This window comes from Neltuma alba, unplaced genomic scaffold (assembly GCF_004799145.2).
Source record: "Neltuma alba isolate B1F8T4 unplaced genomic scaffold, ASM479914v2 tig00001825_pilon, whole genome shotgun sequence".
NCBI classification, from domain to species: Eukaryota; Viridiplantae; Streptophyta; class Magnoliopsida; order Fabales; family Fabaceae; genus Neltuma; species Neltuma alba.
Genome location: NW_021632632.1, coordinates 2,044 through 23,974, shown reverse-complemented (window position 1 = coordinate 23,974; position 21,931 = coordinate 2,044). Strand labels below are relative to the sequence as shown.

Genomic DNA, 21,931 nt, shown 5'->3' with positions numbered 1-21,931 from the left:
TCTGGTAACGACTATCTAAACACTCTCACTTTTCAGAATTACTATTTCACAAAATCTATTCTTCTTAGAATTTATTCTCCAGAAACTATTTTTCAAATCATAATTTGATTTTATCCAAATACCTCTTAAATAGTATTAGACAATTCGTATGGATAATAATTACTTATTGTAAACGTATTTTTTCGATCCCGATCTTAATAAAAACGAGGGGCTCACGCTCCGTGTCTCTGTTCAGAACTCTTTCCTCATCCGCTTGCGGCGCCTAACCTAGCAGCAGCCGGCCAACGAGAGTCCACTCCGCCTCCACTCCAGCTTTGAGCTCGTACGGTCGCACCTCACTAGCCAGAGCATTGCCCGCGTCCACTCCTCCCCCCCTTCAGATATGTCCATCGACACTCGACAGTCCCACTCCCAAATTACAGAAGCTCAGCGCCGTCCACTTTACTCTCCAGCTCTTCCCCTCGAATTCGACGATGAAGTTCTAGTTTCTCATATCTAATCTCCCCTCCTCCTCTGTTCTCATCTAGCTCGTGGGTCCTCCCTCGTGGGTCGTCAATAGGTAAGTTTCATGTTTCTCTGCTCTACTGAGGGAGTGGAATTCGTGGACCTTAATTTTTTCAATGCTTGGGAAAGAGTGCCTGTTTTTGACTTTCTGGAATGAATTTGCAATTGCAATTAGTGACAAGCATATAACCATCTCAATGTATTCAGTTACGCTGGGAGGGGAAAGGAAGGGGGGGATTTTAATAATCTTTTGGATTGGATTGATTGAGGAAAGGGGAGGAAGAATTTTAATAATATCTTACTTATTTTGTTCTAATAAAAAATTTACTATTTTAATCTCATAAAATTTAAAAGGATACTTTTTTATTTTATCAGATATAATTGTATATATAATATAATTCACCAATTTTAATTTATAAGACAGTCACATATAGGATATCAAAATAAAAAGTTGTGAGTAATATATTTCAATTAAAAAAAAGACTTTGAAGGTGGAAAAAAATACCAACGACTTTTTGAAATTAGAAAAAAAAAAAAGGTTTAGGAATATTCACTAATTTTGAAGACAATTATCTCAACAACCTTTTGTTAGATGTTTAAAAGAACTTTCTTATATAAAAATATTTACAATTAATTAGAGGCTAACAAATCAAAAGGATATACGAGGAATTAAAATATTTTAGTTAGGTTAATCTTGAAATTTAAAATTTTATCTCTTATTCCCTCTCCAAAAAAACTCTACTTTTAAAGGGGAGGCTAGAAAGAAAAAGGAAGGAGAGAAGAGTCCCTTCTCTATTTAAAAAATATCTTAATCAAATAAGGAAATGGGAGCAACTCTCCTCCCTTACTAAAAAATTATACTAGCCAAACAAAAGGAGGGGAGCAGCTTCTGTCCTCTCTTCTCTGAAAAACCCGTACCAAATATAGTGTTAGAGTTGTGATGTACATAGTTCCCAAACACTCTTGTATGTGTGTATATAAGTGTGTGTCTATATATATATATTTTTTGAGTGTATGTGTCTGTATATATATTGATTTCATTGATGAGAACGTATCTCATCATTTTCCCGCGTAATAGTCACATGGTATCCAGAGCCTCCTAAAGGTATACCTGTCAATTAGAACTATACAATATTTCCGCCGCATGTAGATGTTTAGATCGGGATTTCACATGCTTCTTTATAGTTAGAACTATATAATACTTCTGCTCTACTGATTGATGGAGACTGCAGGTAGTTCTGTCTGAATTTGACGAAAAGCGAACTAAAGTCTCAGGATTCTCTTGTTCGCATTAAAGGCAAAGACATTGCTGTTTTACATTGTTTCTTTATTCCTTTTGAAGGGTCAACTTTCTTATTTTGTTTTACCACGTTTTGAAATTTCAAATGAGGCCCCATCTTCAAGTTTTGAACCTATATAATACATCAACTTGTATTGAGTTCTATTAAATGCGACAGCATTTTGAAATTTGAATACAGACATGCAATCTTGCGCCTTTTGATTTAACCCGAATTTTTTCCTTTCGTCCTCCTTTTCAATTTTTTTTCAAAGCTTGATTAATTATGATACTATATAGGGAGCAGAAGTTTACATAAAATATATAATCTTTTATCATATTCTACCCAACTATCTATTTTTTCCCTTCGTTTTTATCTTCTTCACTGCCTTATCAGGGCAATTTATTCCACCCTAGGCCACCTCCTGCTTGCACAAGTTTAGATAATTCAATATTCCATCAGATGTCCATCAACAATTTCCTACGGAATTTCGTGGCTAATTAGCCATGGAATATTCTGTGGTAATTCGTGGCTAACTTTCGACGGAATTCCGTTGGAAATTTGTGAGGGAAAATTTCTGTCCAAAATCCGTCACTAATTACTGATATAATTTCTGACAGAAATGCGTGGGTAAATTAGCATTGGAATTAAAAATTCTGTCGCTAAAATATGTGTGACAGAAAAATTAGCAATGGAATAGATTCTGTCAGAAATTCCATTGGTAATTTTGAATCCAGTTGGTAATTCCGTGGCTTACTCAATGTTTCTTGTAGTGGAGTTTGAATATAATTGGCTCTATGTTCCTTACTTAATGTGAATCTTAATAATCATCCCAAATTATTCGCTTAATGAATTTAGTATGTTTTATTATTTCCTATACTTTTGAGCTCAAGTCGCACCTTAGTTGGTGGGGTTTTAGTCTTTATTTGATAATTTATTAGTGTTGGGCTACATATATTTCCACCCTTGATTCAGTAATTTGGAATTCAGCCCAAAAGCTCAACATTTATTAATATTGATGATTAAGTTATTTAAATGTCACTAAAGTTGGTTACTTGTGGTTTTTAAAATTTTAAATTCTGAAGCAGAAAGTTATTGAGGTTTTGGTCTCTCACAATCAGTGTTAATTAATACTCTTACCAAAACTTTCTCCCCTAGACAGTGAGATGGAGTATCTATCATATCTTATTCTTCATTGATCTTCACCTCATGACTCATGAGTTTCGCGTCTACTATAGTGTGAAGATAAAATCAAGTCCAGAATTTGTTACTTGATTTTACTGTGTCGTTAGTAACAAGTTATATTGTTCAGTATCATGTAAATGCTCTATCATTATATTTAATTTACTATAAATAGAGTAAGATTGAAAGTAGTTTTAGGCATTGAGATGAATAAGAATCCAAGAGGTCAAACACATTAATCCGACTTGGATCTTGAATGAGTTACCATATTTCCATTCTCTTATTGAATGAGGGTTTTTGGGCAGGCAATGTACTTTTTTGTGTAGATGATATAGTGAGCTAGAATGAAATTGATGCAAATAAGGAATAACGTTTGCTACAACTAAGGTTGATGATAGTTCTTTATCCCTTTGTCATGTTGCCATGGCATGGCTCTAATGATTTTAAGTGTGTGGTGCATGTAGGGAGCATGGCTCGTAAAAATCTGTATGGATAGTGGGTCACTGTATTAAACGGGAAAGGCCTGTATCTCAGGGCAGGCTTGGTCAATATCTGGTGGAAGCCTCCTATATTTTATATGGGAGTTTTCTTTGTCATGGTTTAATTACCTTTGGTTCTGTAGGCTGACAGACATATGAACTCCATTTAATTGTGTTCGTTTACCTCCAGGTTTAGGGGTGTGATAACATGGCTCTTAAACTTCTCCTGAGAAGAAATAGCTCTGCTGTGGTTGAGATTGCTCAGCAAACAAAGCTCTTTAAATTCATTGGCAGAGCTTCCTATCGTAAATCAGGTAACCCCTGATCCACTTCAAGTCTTGGAAAAATAGTAAGAGTTTGAAACACACGATGAATGTCATAGATAAAAGTAGGAGTCTTGAGAAGGTTGATTGATCAGGTTCAGACATCAAATTCACAGCTACGTTAGACTTTTTGTGTTCATTAGACTGAAGATTTAATTTTCAACAATAAGGAAGAAAACAGTGTCCAGCGTAGCATAATTTTTAGGGGAGAAAAATCTTTATAGCCTCTTTGTATTTATATTTTTAGGAAGCCAGATTATGGAATCTGAATTGTCTGTGGCATCAGTTGATAAATTAATTATCATGTGATGATGATTCTGTAGAATTTCTATCAACGACTTCAAAGCAGATTACTAGATGACCAGTGATCCTAATACTGAGACTGATGGCAGCTTCATCTGTTGTCAGTGGAGAGGACAAGTATCTGCAAGTAATTATTCTTTTTGAATCAAGGTAGGCTCCTTTGCCCCTTTATCTCTTTCATTAATCACACCTGCGATTATGATTCCTGTAAATCAAGCTTTCTGAACCTCATTGTTTTACTTTTTGCATTCGATTCAGAGTCAAACTTGTACCTTTTGGATTCAACAGTTTCAGATATGGAGAAGAGTATATATACAATTTTGACTATCGACCGTTGGGAGTCACTGAATTTTATGAAATACAGATTGACTGCCCTCAGACCTGTTCATGGAAGGTTAGCTCTGAAATTTCTTAAATGGGTCATCAGGCAACCTGGTTTGGAGCTCAATCATGTTACCCATATAGTGTGCACTACAACACACATACTAGTTAGAGCTCGAATGTACAGCTTTGCTAAGTCTGCTTTAAAACATCTTTTACACATGCCCATTGGTTTTAACTCTGTATTTTATGGCCTGATGGAGACATACCCCTTTTGCAATTCAAGCCCAGCTGTTTTTGACCTCCTAATTAGGGTTTGTTTACGGGAAGGGATGGTTGGAGATGCTGTATATACTTTCAAATTGATGGGACTACGTGGGTTAAAGCCATCTATGTCCACTTGCAACATGGTGCTAGGGTCATTGGTAAAAGACCAGAAAGTTGAATTGTTTTGGTCTTTTTTCAAAGAAATGCTGGCCAGTAGGTTTCATCCCGATGTTGCTACACTGAACATATTGTTAAATGTTTTATGTGAAGAAGGGAAGTTTAAAAGTGCTGGTTATCTGTTAAAGAAAATGGAAGACAGTGGTTATTTTCCAACTGTATTTACATATAATACTCTGCTGAATTGGTATTGCAAGAAAGGAAGGTATAAAGCAGCGTCTGAACTGATTGACCACATGGCCTCAAGGGGCATCATAGCAGATGTTTGTACATATAATGTTTTCATTGATAGTTTGTGTAGGGATGGAAGGAGTGCAAAAGGTTATCTATTACTGAAAAGGATGAGAATGAATGATGTATATCCTAATGCGATTACTTATAATACACTGATTAATGGCTTTGTTAAGGAGGGGAAGATTCAAGTTGCTACTTGTGTTTTTGATGAGATGTCATTACTTAATTTATCACCAAACTCCATCACTTACAATATTTTAATTGATGGGCATTGTAGGGAGGGTAATATTGGTGAAGCATTGAGACTTTTGGATTTGATGGAATCACAAGGCCTACGACCTAATGAAATGACTTATGGGGCACTTCTGAAAGGGTTATCCAGGCATGCTGAATTTGGCCTAGTTTCCAGTATTCTGGAGAAAATGAGGTTGAATGGGTTGAGACCTAAGTGTATAAGTTATACAACAATTATTGATGGTATGTGTAAAAATGGTTTACTAAATGAAGCTGTGCTGGTGCTAAATAATATGTTGAAAGATTCTATAGACCCTGATGTTGTCACATTTTCAGTGCTTATAAATGGGTTTTTAAAGGTGGGGAAGATAAATAATGCAAAGGAGATAATGTGTAAAATGTATAAGGCAGGACTTGTGCCAAACTGCATTCTGTACTCAACATTAATATACAACTATTGCAAAACGGGGAACACAAGAGAGGCTTTAAATGCATATGCAGTGATGAATCGCAAAGGTCATGTTGCAGATCACTTTACATGCAATGTGTTGGTTGCCAGTCTTTGTAGAAGTGGAAAAGTTCGAGAGGCTGAGTATTTCATGCATCACATGAGTAGGATGGGTCTTGATCCCAACCGCATTACTCTTGATTGTATCATAAATGGTTATGCGGTTTTGGGTGATGCGTTAAAAGCCTTTTCTTTGTTAGATGAAATGATTACTATTGGCCATTTTCCAAGCCATTTTACATTTGGGAGTCTATTGAAAGGACTTTGCATCGGTGGACATATTAATGAGGCAAAAAGCCTCTTGCATAGACTTCACTGCCAACCTTCTGCAATTGATACTGTTTCTTACAATACATTACTTTCTGAGATGTGTAGATCAGGAAATTTGTTGGATGCAATTGGTCTCTTAAATGAGATGGTGATGAATAATTTGCTTCCTGACAGTTACACATATACTAGTCTTATTGCTGGGCTATGCAGGAATGGTAAATTAGCTGCTGCACTCATTTTGTCAGAGAAAGCAATGGAAAAAGGATTACTAACACCAAATCCTGCTGTATACACTGCGTTAGTTAGTGGTTTATTTAAGGCAGGTCATTCTAGAGTTGCTTTGTTTACTTTTGAAGAGATGCTGAACAATGGTGTTAAGCTCGACACTATTGCATTCAATGTGCTTCTGGATCATTATTCAAAGATGGGACAAATGGTTGAGGCAAATAATATCCTTTCAGACATGAGGAGCAGAAATTTATCTTTCAGTTTGGCTACTTACAACATTCTTCTGCATGGATATGCCAAGACGCATGCCATGACAAATTGTTTTAGGGTATATAAAGACATGATCAGACAAGGTTTTCTACCTGATAGGTTAACATGGCATTCTCTTATTCTTTGTTTGTCTGATGCATTGGAAGTTGCTGTAAAATTTTTGAAAAGCATGACAATTGATGGTTTAGTAGCTCATACTTATACTTTTAACATGCTTATTACCAAGTTATGTGGAAAGGATGAGATAAAATTGGCATTTGATGTGGTAGATCTAATGGAACGGCTAGGAGTTGCGTGTAGTGTTGATACATACAATGCCCTTTTCAATGGACTAGTTAGAGTTTCCGCTTTTAGGGGAGCCCATCGTATTCTGCATTCCTTGTTGGAAATTGGATGTATTCCTACATGTAGACAGTATGTCACTTTAATAAATGGCATGTGTAGAGTGGGAAATGTACAGGGAGCAATGAGGCTAAAGGATGAGATGAAAACACTTGGTGTCTGCTCTTATGATGTTGCTGAGAGTGCAATTGTTAGGGGGCTTGCATCCTCTGGGAATATTGAAGATGCCATTCTAGTTCTTGATTTCATGCTTCGAAGTCAGATGATTCCAACTGTTGCTACTTTCACTACTCTGATGCACATTTGTTGCAAAGAAGGTAACCTTGAGAAGGTTTTTTACCTGAGAAGTATAATGGAGTGCTGTAGTATGAAGCTTGATGTAGCTGCGTACAATGTTCTTATTTCTGGCTTTTGTGCCAATGGTGATGTTATGGCTGCTTTCAAACTTTATGAAGAAATGAAGCAAAGGCATCTGTGGCCCAATTTATCAATTTACACGGTTCTTATTTGTTCTGCCTGTGATGGAAATTTTAACGGTGAAAAGGAAAAGCTTTTAAAGGATTTACAGGATAGAGGATTGGTACCTTTGGATTGGTCTGGAGGCACGAATCGATTGAATGAGTTTTTGATGATTGCCTGGAAAAAGTTGAATTTCTTGAGGCATAATAGAGGGAGAAAACGATGAGCAACTAAGCATAAAGTTAACAATTTGCTTGACTCATCATATGCAGCCTTTCCTTCGTCAATAATGCAAATTGGCAGAGGAGGATGAGATGATAATTTCATGATGGTACTACTGGCGTGCTGTATTAATTAGTCTCAGGTTAACCTGCTGATTTACAGCATGTAAGAGTTCCTCATGTATCTATCTGTAGGCATCTGGAGGACAGACTAGTAGTCTTTAGCTGGTAGCTGGCAGATTCTTGTTTAGAGATGCCGAATACAGGTAACTGCCATGGTTCATTAATTTATGTTAGTGCTGATGTTGAAGTTAGTAATATCCTATTGTCAAAATGAGGCTTTTGACGTCATAGCAACTGTCCACACTTTTGGCTATAGCTGCGTATGTAAGTTTTCTAGTTATAAACTTCCAAAATATGCTTCACTGCTGTAGTATATAATGGTCTGTGTGTTCTTTTGCTCTTCCATTCAGTACCCTGGGTAATGTTTTGGCACCACATGGATAATTTGGTGTTATTGGTCCTTTTTTAGCCTTTTAGGCTTAAAAGTTACTGATGGGCGGGCCTACTGTTTTGTGTGGCAAGGTTTATTGAAGGAGGGGAAAAGTGGGTCATAACTTGTTTCAGTGTGTTTACAGTTCATTGTTGCTTTTAGTTTCCCTTTTCTATAGAGGATTCTTGAATATTAATACCAAAAGTTTTCATTTCTACCAGTTACCCTTGGATAACCTTGGTTGGAACTTGTATCTCACGCAATTGCTATGGGCTTTTAGAGTTATGCTGGTTGAAAGGCTATTGATCTGTGGAGGTTTTTTGTGATTGTGCAAGTACAATATCAACAATCACAAGAGGCAACCATGGTCATCATCCCTTTCAAGATATTATTGACTGTTCTAGAAGACCTTGTATAGGAATTTGCATGTTAATTTTCTGTATAGAGAGGAAAATGGAGAAGCTGATTGGTTGGCTAAGTTAGATCGTGAGCAAATTTCTGACTTCAATTCTTTTGCTCATCCACCTTTTGGTAGAGACGAGGTGCATAATGTTTGTATGTAGTTCTCTCGTGCCTGTATTTTTGTTGTGAAATGATATATGTCCATTTTTTATTTGAAAACAACCCCTATCTCATGCAAATTTGTAAACATGATGTATTGCATGTACTTTGATTTTCTTTATTCGGGATACTTCAAATTCTTGAGAAGGAATTTAATCTGTCCTGGCTTTTTATTGCCTGATCAGTTTCAGGAGTCCATGCAGAATCTCAGTAATTATACACGGTTTAAATTTGGTTGACAGTGATGGAAAAGGGCTAGTGTTTTGTGACTGTTAAAGATTTAGTTGGAAAGGAGATTGATGCTTGTGATTGTTCTACACTCCAGCAACTTAAGCAGTTAAGCTCAAGACAAAGAGGAATCGAAGAGTCTAATCATGAGAGCAGTTCCATTAGAGAAGCTATGGCAAAGACATGTTGGAGTAATGTTCTAAGCCGATCTTATTTTGGAAAGGGAGAGGCCGTTAGAAGTTCTGTAAACTTGCATGCATTAAGGTTACTTTCTTCATGATGATCATACTTGATCCTTTGGTTACATTTATTCATACTGTGTTTGTTGTGTTGTAGATTTGTTTTGCTATATATGAGAAACAGATTCATAATAAGTTTAATGGTCAACATAATAATACTATAATATAAGAAGTCTTCAATGAAATAATATATTATGGTTTGAAAATATATTGAGCTTTGATAGGGTCAAATTTTTTATTTTTATACGTTTTATTTTATGTTTCAAGTACATTTCCATCAAGTCAAAATATCGTTTGGTTTACCAAAAATTGTTTTGGTTCCTGATCTAATTTCTGGCTACCTTGTGCAGACTTATCCCTAGCTTAATTAATTAATTTTTTTTTTTTTTTGGGTATAAAAGAAGGCAAAAAGCCTAAAAGAGAAAATTTAAGTAGTAGGGGATTGCAATCTCAATAAATCTTTCTGCACCAGAGTCCTCAAGTTAGGAGGATTTGTGTTATAGATGACCGTGCCAGTGAAACCCATCTTGGCTAGAGCATCTGCAATAACATTACACTTTCTTAGAGCATACTGGAGATGAGCTTCTCTTAGCAGAGAAAGCAACCTCTTCACCTCTAGCAAAGTTGTCGAGCAAGTTGTAGAGTGAGAATTCCAATCTGAGTGAGTGTATTAAATTCTGGTTATCAGATTCCTCTACAGGATTGTTGAAACCCATTTGGATTGCAGGATTGAGACCCTTTAACATTCCCCATTCCTTGGCTTCATGGGGAGAATAGATGCCAAGTTAATAAGAAAATCTCACAACCCAAGTGCCTTCATGATCGCGGATAAGGCCCCCACAAGCTGCCAACTGAGATGAATTGGACTTTGGTACAAGTTAGAATATCCTCAAATCACTTTAGATTTGAAACTAATCTCTATTCAGGAGCATTAAGGTTCTCCTCTTTATGGAATGAGACTGTTTATAATTTCAATCAACAATTTGTTGCTATTCCTAGCTTAATTTAAATAAGCATGCAGTATAGGAGAACCTTGACTTTGGTCCAACCTGGTTGAACCCAAACTGAGCCATTAGTGAGTTTGCATGATGGTTCAACCGGTACTGCTACGCTAGCAGCTCATATTTGCCTGGGCAGCTAACTTGAAACTATCAACAAAAGTAACTTCAATATTTCATACCTCTACTTTTTGTTATGAATTTACGAAATGTTGCGAATTTCATGAGACAGACGAGGCCATATTAATTGCTTTGCAAGAGAGCTTAATATTGAAGGGTCTCTTAATTCATTATCTGGATGTTACTCTCATTTTTACATGAACTTTCCATTAAAATTCATTTCCCCCCTTCATTTAATAGGTTGTAACGACATCTGTCATAATTTTCCCCGCTTGAAATTTATTTAGCTTCTCCAAATGGTGATGAACAAAGACACATGAACATACCAACATCCTCGTTATTAATATTATTCATCATATAATGTTTAAATGAAGGTCATATAATTCAATGCCCCACAGCATTCTTTCTGCAGCAACATTGAAATTGAGTTAGATAGCCCTTGGTAGAGCTAGTTTGATCACATTTTAAAGGCTCAGAGCAATCCCATCCGTTACATTCCAAATACTCATCAGGAACAATATCACTTGGTAATTGCCCTGCATTGTTCGACACAATAGACCGCACTTATTTATGGAGATATAAAATATAGAGGGGTTCAGGTTCATTTTTTATCCAAAAGTATTTGTGAAAGAGTTGCAGGTATTCAGAATTTTTGTGGACTCAATGTCGCCTTAAAATGTCAAAAAATACAATGTCTGGTTAATTCTTATTTTATTTATATTCACGTGGCACAATTAGCTCAAGTGTATGTTAAGTGAAAGTCAGTTGTATCATCAGCTACCAACATTATTTTTCTTACAAATTAACAAATTACGAATACCTATAATTAAAAACAGTATGGGGATTTAATGAAAAAAACTACATATAATTAAAAATATCATAAAATTACAGGGACCCGCATATTTTTTTCCCCCTTATACCTATTATTGATATGCACATTTGATCGACAATACGAGAAACCATTCATAACTTGAAAATTGAGATTAAGCTAGAATAATTACCTGAGGTTGAAACAACTAGATGAAAGCATATAAGAATCCCCATAAACGCTTGAGAAAATCTTGTTGCCATTCTGAAGCAATTTCAATTTGCCTTTCCAAATCTCTCTCTAGTTCTTTTTGGTTGATAGATAATAAAATACATTAACCTATAAGGGTTTATATATGACTTTATATTCACACGTTCCCCAGAACTGCATGTTCACAAAGCATGTGCAATTTTCTAATTGATGACTGAAAGATATCATGAATCTTGAAGGGTAAAAAAAAAACAGAAAATATAATGAATCTTTGGTACCATTTTGGAGAATGCAATATATTAATGCTTAATTTGTTTTATAATTTCCTTCTAAGTTGTAAAGCGTTCATCTTTTTATAAGGTAAAAGGTTTTGGGGGCGGGGGGGTTGACGGCATAGCATCATTTCCCAAAGGCAGGCAAATTGTGGTAATTAATTTTTATGAATCAGTTGTATGTACTTTATGATGTTTACCAAAATTATGTGAACTTTTGTTCAAAATACTTCTATATCTGTATGATGAAACCGAAAAAAAATTACATTAAGGTACAAATTTGCTCATAAAGTTTTCTTTCATCAAAAGCACTAGTGACTTGAAAGTTTTTTTAAGTGCGAACTTATTCCAGAAGTTTTAAATTGTAGCAATCCCTACTGTTAAAATTAATGTTAATCATTAAAATATTGATATTGACCATTAACAAAGTCTCATTTCGATTGCTAGGAGAGGTTCACGTAAGTTGTTGAAATTAACAAAAATTGTTTAATTTGATCTTTGTTTCTGTGGAGGATTGTATAAGTTTTGAAAATATAAGAGAATATTATGTAAATTATCAAAATTGAGGGGAATATTTGTATAATTTGAAATTTGTTTCTTTACCTATTTATACCATTAAAATCATGATTTTGTTTTCCAAAAGAAACAATTGGATGAAAATCGTAAAAATTAACGCAGCCGTTAATGTTCCTACTAAACATGGAATGAGTATAGATCACACAGCACAAAATCAGTGTTGTACAACTAAAAAATTGAAAGCAACAAAAGAAAACAACGTATCTTAATAAATGGTGGCAATCAAATCCGGTAATACAAATATTATTTTTTTTATCTGATCAAGGTTTCCTTTTTTGAGTTTTAGAATGCAAAGGATTTTTGCTCCTTTTTTTTTTTTTCCAACAAGCGTGTTTTTTAGGATTTGAATATGTGTTTTTCTCCTTACAGAAATGAGGTTGTTTATCACCTCAACCAACAGCTTGTAGATTCTAATCTAAGGCTTCCCCATAAAATGATTTTTAAAATGTATAAGAAACAAATCAGGATGCTGAATTTGCATAATACCATATCAAGATGGGTGGACCAATTTAAAATATTAAAATGTTAAAAGATGCCACTATTCCTAAGTTATATAAAAAAAAATTGTTTTAAGAGTTGTTATTGAGAGATTAATTTTTATTAATAGCTTAATTGTTTTAAGCAATACTTGAAGAACTGTTGTCATCCATTTTCAAGTTTTAAAACTTTAAATTTTACCTAATAAAAGTTGTTATGGAGAAGTCAAATTTTGTTAATAACTTATTCGTTTGAAGTAATACCCGAAAAATTGTTGTCGATTACTTTCAATTTTTAAGACTTTAATTTTAGCAAGTGTGAACTGTTAATAAAAGTTATTATTGAGAAATTAAGTTTGTTAATAGCTTATTATTATCTACTTTCAAGTTTTAGAATTTTAATTTTACGTAAATGTGAACTGTTAATAAAAAATTGTTATGAAGAAATCAATTTTTGTTAATACCTGAAAAATTATTGTCAATCACTTTCATATTTTAAGAATTTAATTTACCCAATTGTGAACTAAAAATTAACTTTTATTAATAGTTTATTATAATCCATTTTCAAGTTTTAGGACCTTAATTTTATTCAAGTGTGAACTATCAATACAAGTTGTTATTGAGGAATAATTTTTGTTAGAATAAAATACACCGGCCACGTCCTATTTTATCTCAATTACAGAAATATTCCCTCTATTTTGAAAATGTATATAAATCTTCCTTAAAATTAAAATGTATGTTATACAAACCTCTCTCCTATATTTAAGATTCTGTTTCTATCCACCTAAATCATTAATTGACCACTAAGTTTGATTTTAATTTTTTTTAACCAAAATACCCATTTTTAACATAACAATTATTTAGACATTTATATTTTGTATAAATATTTTTTTATAAAATTAAAAAATAATTATACTCTATATTTTGAAATTTATAATATGTTATAAAATTTATTAATTTTGATTTAAATCATAAAATTTTATAAGTTTAAATTTTTATCACATTCATTAAAAATTATTTATTTTATTAATTTTTTAAATTATAAAAACATATTTTGAATACATAGTTTTTGTTTAGAGTTCAAAATATTTTATAAATTATTTAAAATTATAACTCAAAAACTTTAAACACATTTTTTTACAAGAATTTATAAACATATTTAGTCAAGTGTGTGCATATATATATATATTTATTGAGATGATTGGTCAAATTTTTAATCAAGTCAAGTCTTTTATGTTTACGCTAACTAAATAAAATTTTTGTAACTATAAAAATATAATTTAGTGATTTATTAGAATGAGGAGTAAAATAATAAATAAAATTTATTTTAATATAAATTTTAGTGAAAAATAATTTTCTTAGAATCTTTTAAAATATTCCTAACGGTATTAATTGATTAGACTAAACTGTATGTTTTTAAAATAAAATAAAGATTTATGTAATTGATGCAAATTAGAAGGGTAATCAAAATATTTAACTCATTTTGTTAATATCTTATTTGCTTTAAGTAATGCCTGAAAAATTGTTATAATTCACTTTCATATTTTAAGGGCAATAGCGTCTCTTATAATATTTTAATATTTCAAATTGGTCCACCCATCCTAATATGATATTATGCGAATTCAGCTCTGTAATTTGTTTTTTTAATACATTTTAAATATCTTTTTTGAGATTTTCCCTTGATTATATTACAGTTAAAAACTTGATGCAACATTTGTGAAGTTTTCAAGTTGTTAATTTTTTGTTGCCACGGCAGATAAAAATGAAAAAATGACAAAAAAAGACCACTGAAATAAAAAAAATTATAAATAGGACCCCATGATAACATTCTTATGGGTTTTAACAACAATAATATGAGTTTTGACAATAATTTTTATGAATAGGTTCCTGTACGTCATTTTTCCATTTTACTCTTTTTTTTTTGTTACAATTTTTCTTATTAAAATTGAACTGCAAACTGCAAACTAAAGATTCAAATTGAAACATTTTATCAAGTGGAAAACAATATTAATTGACTGAAAGTAACGATTACAAGGCTGGTTAAAAAAAAAAAAAGTAATAATTACAAGGTTTCGAAAAATGGAATATGGCAGAGAATGAAGTGAAAGGCTAAAACGCTAGAACTGTTTTGAGTACTCTTCCTATGCAGTGGCTCATGGCATCAAAGCCCAATTCCGATCAGTTGATTAGTTCAGTGAATTGATGACTCCATCTTTTGATAACATTATTTTGAGTTTAAATAAAAATAGTATTTTATCCTTTTTAGTAACTTTGTTTGGTTAAATTATATACAATTTATACACAAATGTTCTTTTCACTATAATAAATTATGTCTGTTTTAATTTAGATATTATTCTTTTCAAAATTATATATGAATATTTTTTTGTTATTGTAATTAAATTATATATTTTTAATCATGATTGAGGTAATATTAATTTAGCAGTTACTAACTTTTGAACTATTATTCTTTCCTTGCCCTATGTTTGGTATGAGGAAATTGGAAGAGAGAAAAAATTTTAATGAGCTTGATTTAAAAAAAAATTGTTAAAGTAGGATTATAAAATTTTGTGAAGAAAATATGCAAGATAAAAAAGTAAGAAAAACTATTTAAAAATTTTTAATCTCACTTTTTAATTTTTTAAATTAAACTTATCAAAAAAATTTCGTTTCCTCCATTTTCCTCACGCACCAAATTATTGTTGGGCTTCTCATTCATTGCTTCAACCTCTCTTGGTGTCCATAATACATCAAATAGTATTGCTTTCAAGAAGAGAATATATGTACTTAGCATAAAAACATTACATTCGAGGTAAATAAAAAAGCACAATTTAAACTATTTTTGGCCTGCTGAAAATCATGATCAATTGGAACCCATCCCAATCAAAATTGAAATCCCCGTGAGTAAACGTGTCCATATTTAATATCTAAATGGTGCCTCAGAATAACTAGGCAAGATGTTGCGCCAGCTATTCTTGAGAAATACCTATAAGCTGTCAAAGAAGAAGAAGAACAAATTAGTGCCACACAGTGACATAGCCCATGGTGTTTGCGTATGAATTTTTGTGCTCCTTTTTTGGTCTTCAGGATGAGTTAGTTTAAGTCTTAAAAATAAAATAAAAAGTATTAGCAATTATTTAAGGTAAATTTAACACAAGTTTGTGCAGCTCATCATCTTTTTTATTTGCTTTTTGTAGACATAAAAATTAAAAGTAAAAAAAAGAAAGACTATCATATTTTAGTAGAACTGGAAAAATAATACTCCCAAAGACTATCATATTTTAATAGAACTGGAAAAATAATACTCCCTCCAAATATTAAAATTTAAGTAACTAATCTATGGATATTAAGAAAACTAATTAAACTATTTTTTCCTAACAAATGTGGTCCTAGAACATTCCATTATATTTACCCCTTAATAAAAAGCCTTTACTATATTTAGTCAATACTTTGAGTTAAAAAAATTATAAATTTGAAAGACAAAATTGATTGAGATCTTTTATTTAAGATCAAAATAAAATTTGGCCTAATTCTTCAATTTAGCACTAAAGAGGTACATATTAGCATAATTTACTAATCATTATATTACATATTCACTACTCTACACACACACATATTATTGGGTATCATTCGTTCCTTCCTTTGAGAAACATGAAAATAAGTTTCTAAACAAGAACCCGTGAAAGCGAAAGAGAATAAACAAAGAACAGTCATGCAAACCTATAAGTATGCATCTCTTAATAAATTAGCCACAATAATACATACATATATAAATATATATATATATATATATAGAGAGAGAGAGAGAGAGAGAGATATATATAAATTGATCTGAATTTGCGAACATGCTAGCATGATATATTGCCCGAGTTATTATGTGCGTCGCACGTCGTTACGTTGCTTCTGCACAGTCCCAATAAAATAATCACAATATCTCAAAGTCTTCCGTTTTGCTACATATTAAAAAGAACAACAATAATCTAACACTATATATATACACACACATATATACATACATGTCTTACGGACAACAAGTGCCCAGTCCATATCTTCTCTATCGATCAATCTATTTGGTGTGACGACGGTGAGTTTAATATCACCATGTCATCTTCTTTCACCTGCTTCTTCTTGCTTCTTCTTTTGGCCTTTTACTGCGTTTTAGCTTCATCGGCAAACTCGGCTAATAACTATGCTCATAGCAGTGGTGGTGATGAAGATAAGAAATATAGTTCACCGCCGTCAGAAGGTGACAGCGATAAGGAATACAATTCATGGCCTGAAGGTGGCGGCGATAATGGTGATGGTGGTGATGATGATGATTTCACCCTGGAGGCACCGAACTTGGATGAAATCACTCTGGATAATCTCCTATCCTTTGGTCACTATCGCAAGACTTGTGCAGAGTTTGAATCCATTGTGCATCGGAAAGTGAATGAATGGGTTAAGAAGGATCGGACACTTGGCGCCAGTCTCATGAGGTTGCATTTCCATGATTGCTTTGTGAGGGTAAGACTAAAATTACTTCGTCCCCTTATTGGATCACATGCTATGTATCTATTAATAACTCTGTTTACATTATGATTTTCACAAATTTAATGTTAGTTTTTTTTTGGGTCTAAGGAATTTATATAAATTATCCACTTACATGAATATAAAATGTTTCATTTTCGAGTCATTCATCTGAAATCGTTTAATTATATAGATTGTAATTTTTTGTTACTCATCCCGCTATTTCATAATCTTCACATAATGGTTCTGAATTTACATCTAGTTCTTAATGTTTATTTTCATGAATACAAAATAAATTTTTTATTAAATTAGAGCTATTATGAAATTATTGTTATCTTCCCTCTTTTTTGAACACCTATTATACATACATTTTTCAAAGATTAAAAAAAGTGAACGCCAACAATCTGGTTGGTGTACACTAGATTTCATTAAATAAGCAGTTATTAGTTTGACTATTTTTCTTTTTATATGAAGCAAACCTAATTTATCTTTTGCCGCCTCTATATTTTGAGTGAGATAAATCTCTCTTGTTGGTATACGGCCCCAAAAAAAAAAAGTTTGCACAAATTTCTTTTTAATTTTGTCCATTTCTTTTGACATATTTTAGTTTGGTTGAATTACGAAAATCTTCAATTTCTATTTGAAAATTACACAATATTTTCTAAAATTAAATATTTAATTACGTTGGTATTTCGAATCATAGTATTATTCCTCAACAAAACAGTGAAATTGCTTTCCCTTAAAAAATTATCAGATAGGAGATAGACTTTTATTAAAATGTTTGTTTTGTACAGTTTTATTCAAGTTTCATAATGATCATTTCTAAATTTATATATATATATATATATATATATATGAACGTACAGGGATGTGATGCCTCTATTCTCTTAAACCATGAAACGAGTGAAAGGAGAGCAAATGCGAGCAAGACATTGAGAGGTTTTGAAGTGATAGATGACATCAAGGCGGAGCTGGAGAAGAAATGTCCCAAAACGGTGTCGTGTGCTGACATTTTGACCGCTGCAACAAGAGACGCCACCGTAGCTTTGGGTGGCCCGTATTGGGTGCTGCCCTATGGCCGGAAAGATGGACGGATTTCAATCGCCGAGGAGGCTGAGACGGTACCGATGGGTCGTGAAGACACTACTTCTTTGCTTGAATTGTTCCAATCTAAGGGTTTGAACGTGCTTGACTTGGTCGTTCTCTCAGGTAACCAATTTAGAAAAATAAAACAAAGCTTTTGTACATGCAGCATTTGCAAATTAGCCTATAAATATGTTTCATAAGATATAAAATTTTTTCCATGTGCATTTTAGTGTTGCGGGTTTGGTCTTATAGTAGTCTATGGCTATAATTACGAGTCAATGTCAATTTTTTTTCAAGACTAAATTAATTAGAAAAATAAAATACTGGTTCGAAATGTATTGATGATCTAAACATAATCAAATTTCGGTCAACTTTAGGTGGTAAGCAAAATGTAATACTCCTCTGGTCCTTAATATAAGATCCATTTAACTAATTTGATTAGATTAAGGAAGTTAGGTAAATTAGTTAATTATAAGAAAAGTGACACATTTTTCCTAAAACACCATAATCATCTTTCTTAATACTCCCTCTCTCTCTTCTACTTGATTATAGTTGAGGGAATATCTATAGGGGTAATTTAGAGAAAAATTGATAAATATGAGAAATGGGTCTTATATTTAGGACTAAAACCAACTCACTAATTGGGTCTTATATTAAGGACCGAGGAGGACATTTTAAAATTTTTGTATACAAAATGTCATATAAACTACATAGATAAATTATATCTGATGCTTTAAATTGGAGAGACACTGTTTGATGAATTACCCAGACCCCTCCCTTTTGTTTTACCAAATTACACAAACCTTATACAAACTTCCTTTATTAAAAGAAGAAAAAATATATCAATATAATAATAATAATAATAAATAATAATAATAATAATAATAATAATAATAATAATAAAGACATTAGGCCACCTTGAATTTTTGAAATTACATATGCACATTTATTTTTCTTTTAGAAAATTTTGTGTATATTTTGATAGATGTTTGTTCGATTCAAGCATTATTTTATGAAAAGAAAATTGTGTAATTTTCACATAACTAATGAGAAATTTGGATCGGATTAGCATTAAGCATATGTATTTTTTCAAAAAAAAGAACTCTATAACTTCTCATTGACGTTGACCATGTGGCTTTTTGTGCTCATCAGGAGCTCATACCGTTGGGAGGGCATCTTGTGGCTCCATACAAGATAGGATTTTCAACTACAAGGGAACTGGAAAAGCAGACCCATCCATGGATCCAAAGTACGTTGACTTCTTACAAAGAAAGTGCAGATGGGCATCAGAATATGTTCATCTTGATGCTACCACACCAACAACATTCGACCCTGTCTACTACCTTAATCTCAAGAAGAACATGGCACTCTTGTCCTCAGATCAAATGTTGCACGCTGATTCAAGAACCTCACCTTTAGTTTCGGCTTGGTCGGCACAGACCCGTCGCCTTTTAACCACCAGTTGCTGTCTCCATGGCAAAGCTTGGCAATGTTGGTGTGCTTACTGATGATGATGATGGACAAATCAGAACAAACTGTAATTCTGTCAATGCTTACTGATTTTATTCATTTTCATGTGTTCTTATATTTGTTTAGTGTTTTTCTCACTGTTTAATTCCTTGTTAAATTTTGTATCCTGTCAGTTACGTTTCTGTTTTCTCAATACTATTTTCTTCGGTGAACTATAAAATATGAAATTATTGCGTCAAGTACTTCAAAGAAAATAAGTGAAAAAAACTGTGGGCTGCTTGGATATGTTTTTTGTGTTTTTATTTTCAAAACAATTTTAAAAAACTGTTTTCGAAAACAAATTTTAACCCAAAAAAAATGTTTGGTTGATTGTTTCTAAAAATTATTTTTAAAAACAATAAAACATAAAAATTTGCTTGGATGGATGATTAATTTTAAAAATTATTCTTAAAATCAACTTAAAAAGTGTAAAATTAATCACTTAATAACTTATTATAATATAAACTAACTTTATAAAGCTGGTAAAAAAACTAATTTAATAAAAATAAAATAGAATGACAAATAAACAACACAAAATTGTCTACTATTAACAAAACAAAATATCTATTATAATTAAGAAAAAGTATATACATCCACTGTGCATAAAATCAATCTATAATCATGGCGTATATAAAATCAATCAATTGTAAAATACAAAGAACGAATTAGGCATATGATTGAAAATTATACAAACTACTATTGTAAGATAATAAAACAAAAGGCATAAATTAATATCAAATCGTCAAATACACATAGTTCATATAAACTAACAATAAAACTCTCCCTAAAATAGTTACATTAACATAAAATTATCACTAAACATAATTCATCACCATATATAAAACTACAAGTAGTATATCTCTATAAGCTTTCCAACCATGCCTTCTTCCTCTCCATAGCACAACTATAAACAACTCCTGTTAACTGAGAGGGTAAATTGTTTCATTGCCTTGACATAAATATCATTATGAAGATCCATCTCATAAGCACAACAACACAATCAGTAACAACAGAACAACTAAAATAGATGATGGGGTTCCAACACTAGCTTGACTCCTTAACTCCACCTCTCAACCTTAGCAAGTTGAGCTTCACCCCTAGCTTTAGATGCCTCAGCCCATGCTCAAATTACTTCTCCTATTTGCATAGACCTAGGTTCTTTCTTTTCTTTCTATTAGAGAATTCAATACTTCATTTTATACTATGTGTAACACACTCAACTATGTTTGGGGCAACGTCATCTTCATCCTTATCAAGGTTTACATGGACTCTAGAGTGAGGATGCTCATTTTCAAGTGAACCTCATCATCGAAATTTTGGTGGAATTGTGTAGATGCATAATAAAGTACACCTATCGCAGTGCTTTGTTAAAAAGTATGCCCAACAATCTGTAATGCTCTAGTCCATGCTTCTTAAATTGTTTAGCCTCAGGATGTACCTACAAAGTAACATTTCAATTTTTAGTGAAAATGAAGACATTTGGCTTGGTAAACAATACACACTTACCAATATAATTACATACCGCATATAGTTCTTCAACCCTCCTCTCTATAATTACATTTCAATCTGTAATAGCAGTAACTGTGTTTGTTTCAGCATTCCAACTAAATCTAGTGTGTTGTAACAATTAAGAAAATTCTCTATGCTTTGCACACAATTTATTAAACTTTTGCTTGATTTGGCTAAAACTAAGAGAGTGTGGTAGTTTGCATTCAACTTTTCTAAGATGTTTTTCCAAACTTTAGATGATGAAAACACACCATTGTTCATGTTTCCTTTGGTTACCTCTTCAATCATAATATCAATGCACTACTTAATAACATTCTTTGGGCGCCAAAGTGAGTTTTCTAGCTCTATATTTCCATTAGTTGCCATCTATAATAGATAAAGAATGTTAGCAAAAGAATCATTTTGTGAAAATACATAACAAAGTAAGGGCGATATCTACATTTCTACAGCAAACAGCTAAAACCAAACACAAATATAAAACACAAACTAATATAGTAGTTTGATCAACATACTTTGCAAATTAATCTATCATTTCAAAGAAATCATGTGTTGATGTGCATATCATATGGAACAAATTAATCATTTGCAAGTAGCCTCAAAGGTTATCATCACTCTTACACATGAAGGCAAAAAAAAAAAAATGCAAAGCACTAACCTGAATATATGAAAATTTCAATAACCCATACAATAAACATGCAAGGTCAATAAACTAATTGTTGAGTAGGTGGACGTGATAAAGAA

At 32.4% G+C, this 21,931-nt stretch overlaps 1 protein-coding gene, 1 long non-coding RNA gene and 1 pseudogene across 5 annotated transcripts; all 3 read left to right on the top strand.

Annotated features, from left to right (window-relative positions):
• The first annotated feature begins 218 nt into the window (after nucleotides 1–218).
• On the top strand, nucleotides 219–9,328 carry LOC114712284 (uncharacterized). Its single transcript, XR_003737222.1, has 2 exons — nucleotides 219–559; nucleotides 8,839–9,328. It is a non-coding gene; the product is annotated as an uncharacterized LOC114712284 (long non-coding RNA).
• Nucleotides 3,648–7,821, top strand: LOC114712266 (pentatricopeptide repeat-containing protein At5g55840). Of its 4 annotated transcripts, XM_028896786.1 has the most exons (4): nucleotides 3,648–3,756; nucleotides 4,115–4,218; nucleotides 4,327–4,462; nucleotides 5,345–7,821. In XM_028896786.1, exons 3-4 carry the CDS (start codon nucleotides 4,365–4,367, stop codon nucleotides 7,602–7,604), a joined length of 2,358 nt encoding a protein of 785 aa, XP_028752619.1. In that variant the 5' UTR covers nucleotides 3,648–3,756; nucleotides 4,115–4,218; nucleotides 4,327–4,364; the 3' UTR covers nucleotides 7,605–7,821. The 4 variants fall into 4 exon arrangements, with proteins under 4 accessions (XP_028752619.1, XP_028752602.1, XP_028752612.1 ...); XM_028896769.1 differs by having other exon boundaries at nucleotides 4,158–4,218; nucleotides 4,327–7,821; XM_028896779.1 differs by having other exon boundaries at nucleotides 4,357–7,821.
• Nucleotides 9,329–16,678: 7,350 nt separating the features above from the next.
• Nucleotides 16,679–19,732, top strand: LOC114712256 (peroxidase 7-like; annotated as a pseudogene).
• Nucleotides 19,733–21,931: the final 2,199 nt, after the last annotated feature.

Coding starts and splice junctions, on each gene's coding strand:
- LOC114712266 (XM_028896769.1), top strand. CDS start 4,365: ATGGAGAAGAGTATATATACAATTTTGACTATCGACCGTTGGGAGTCA.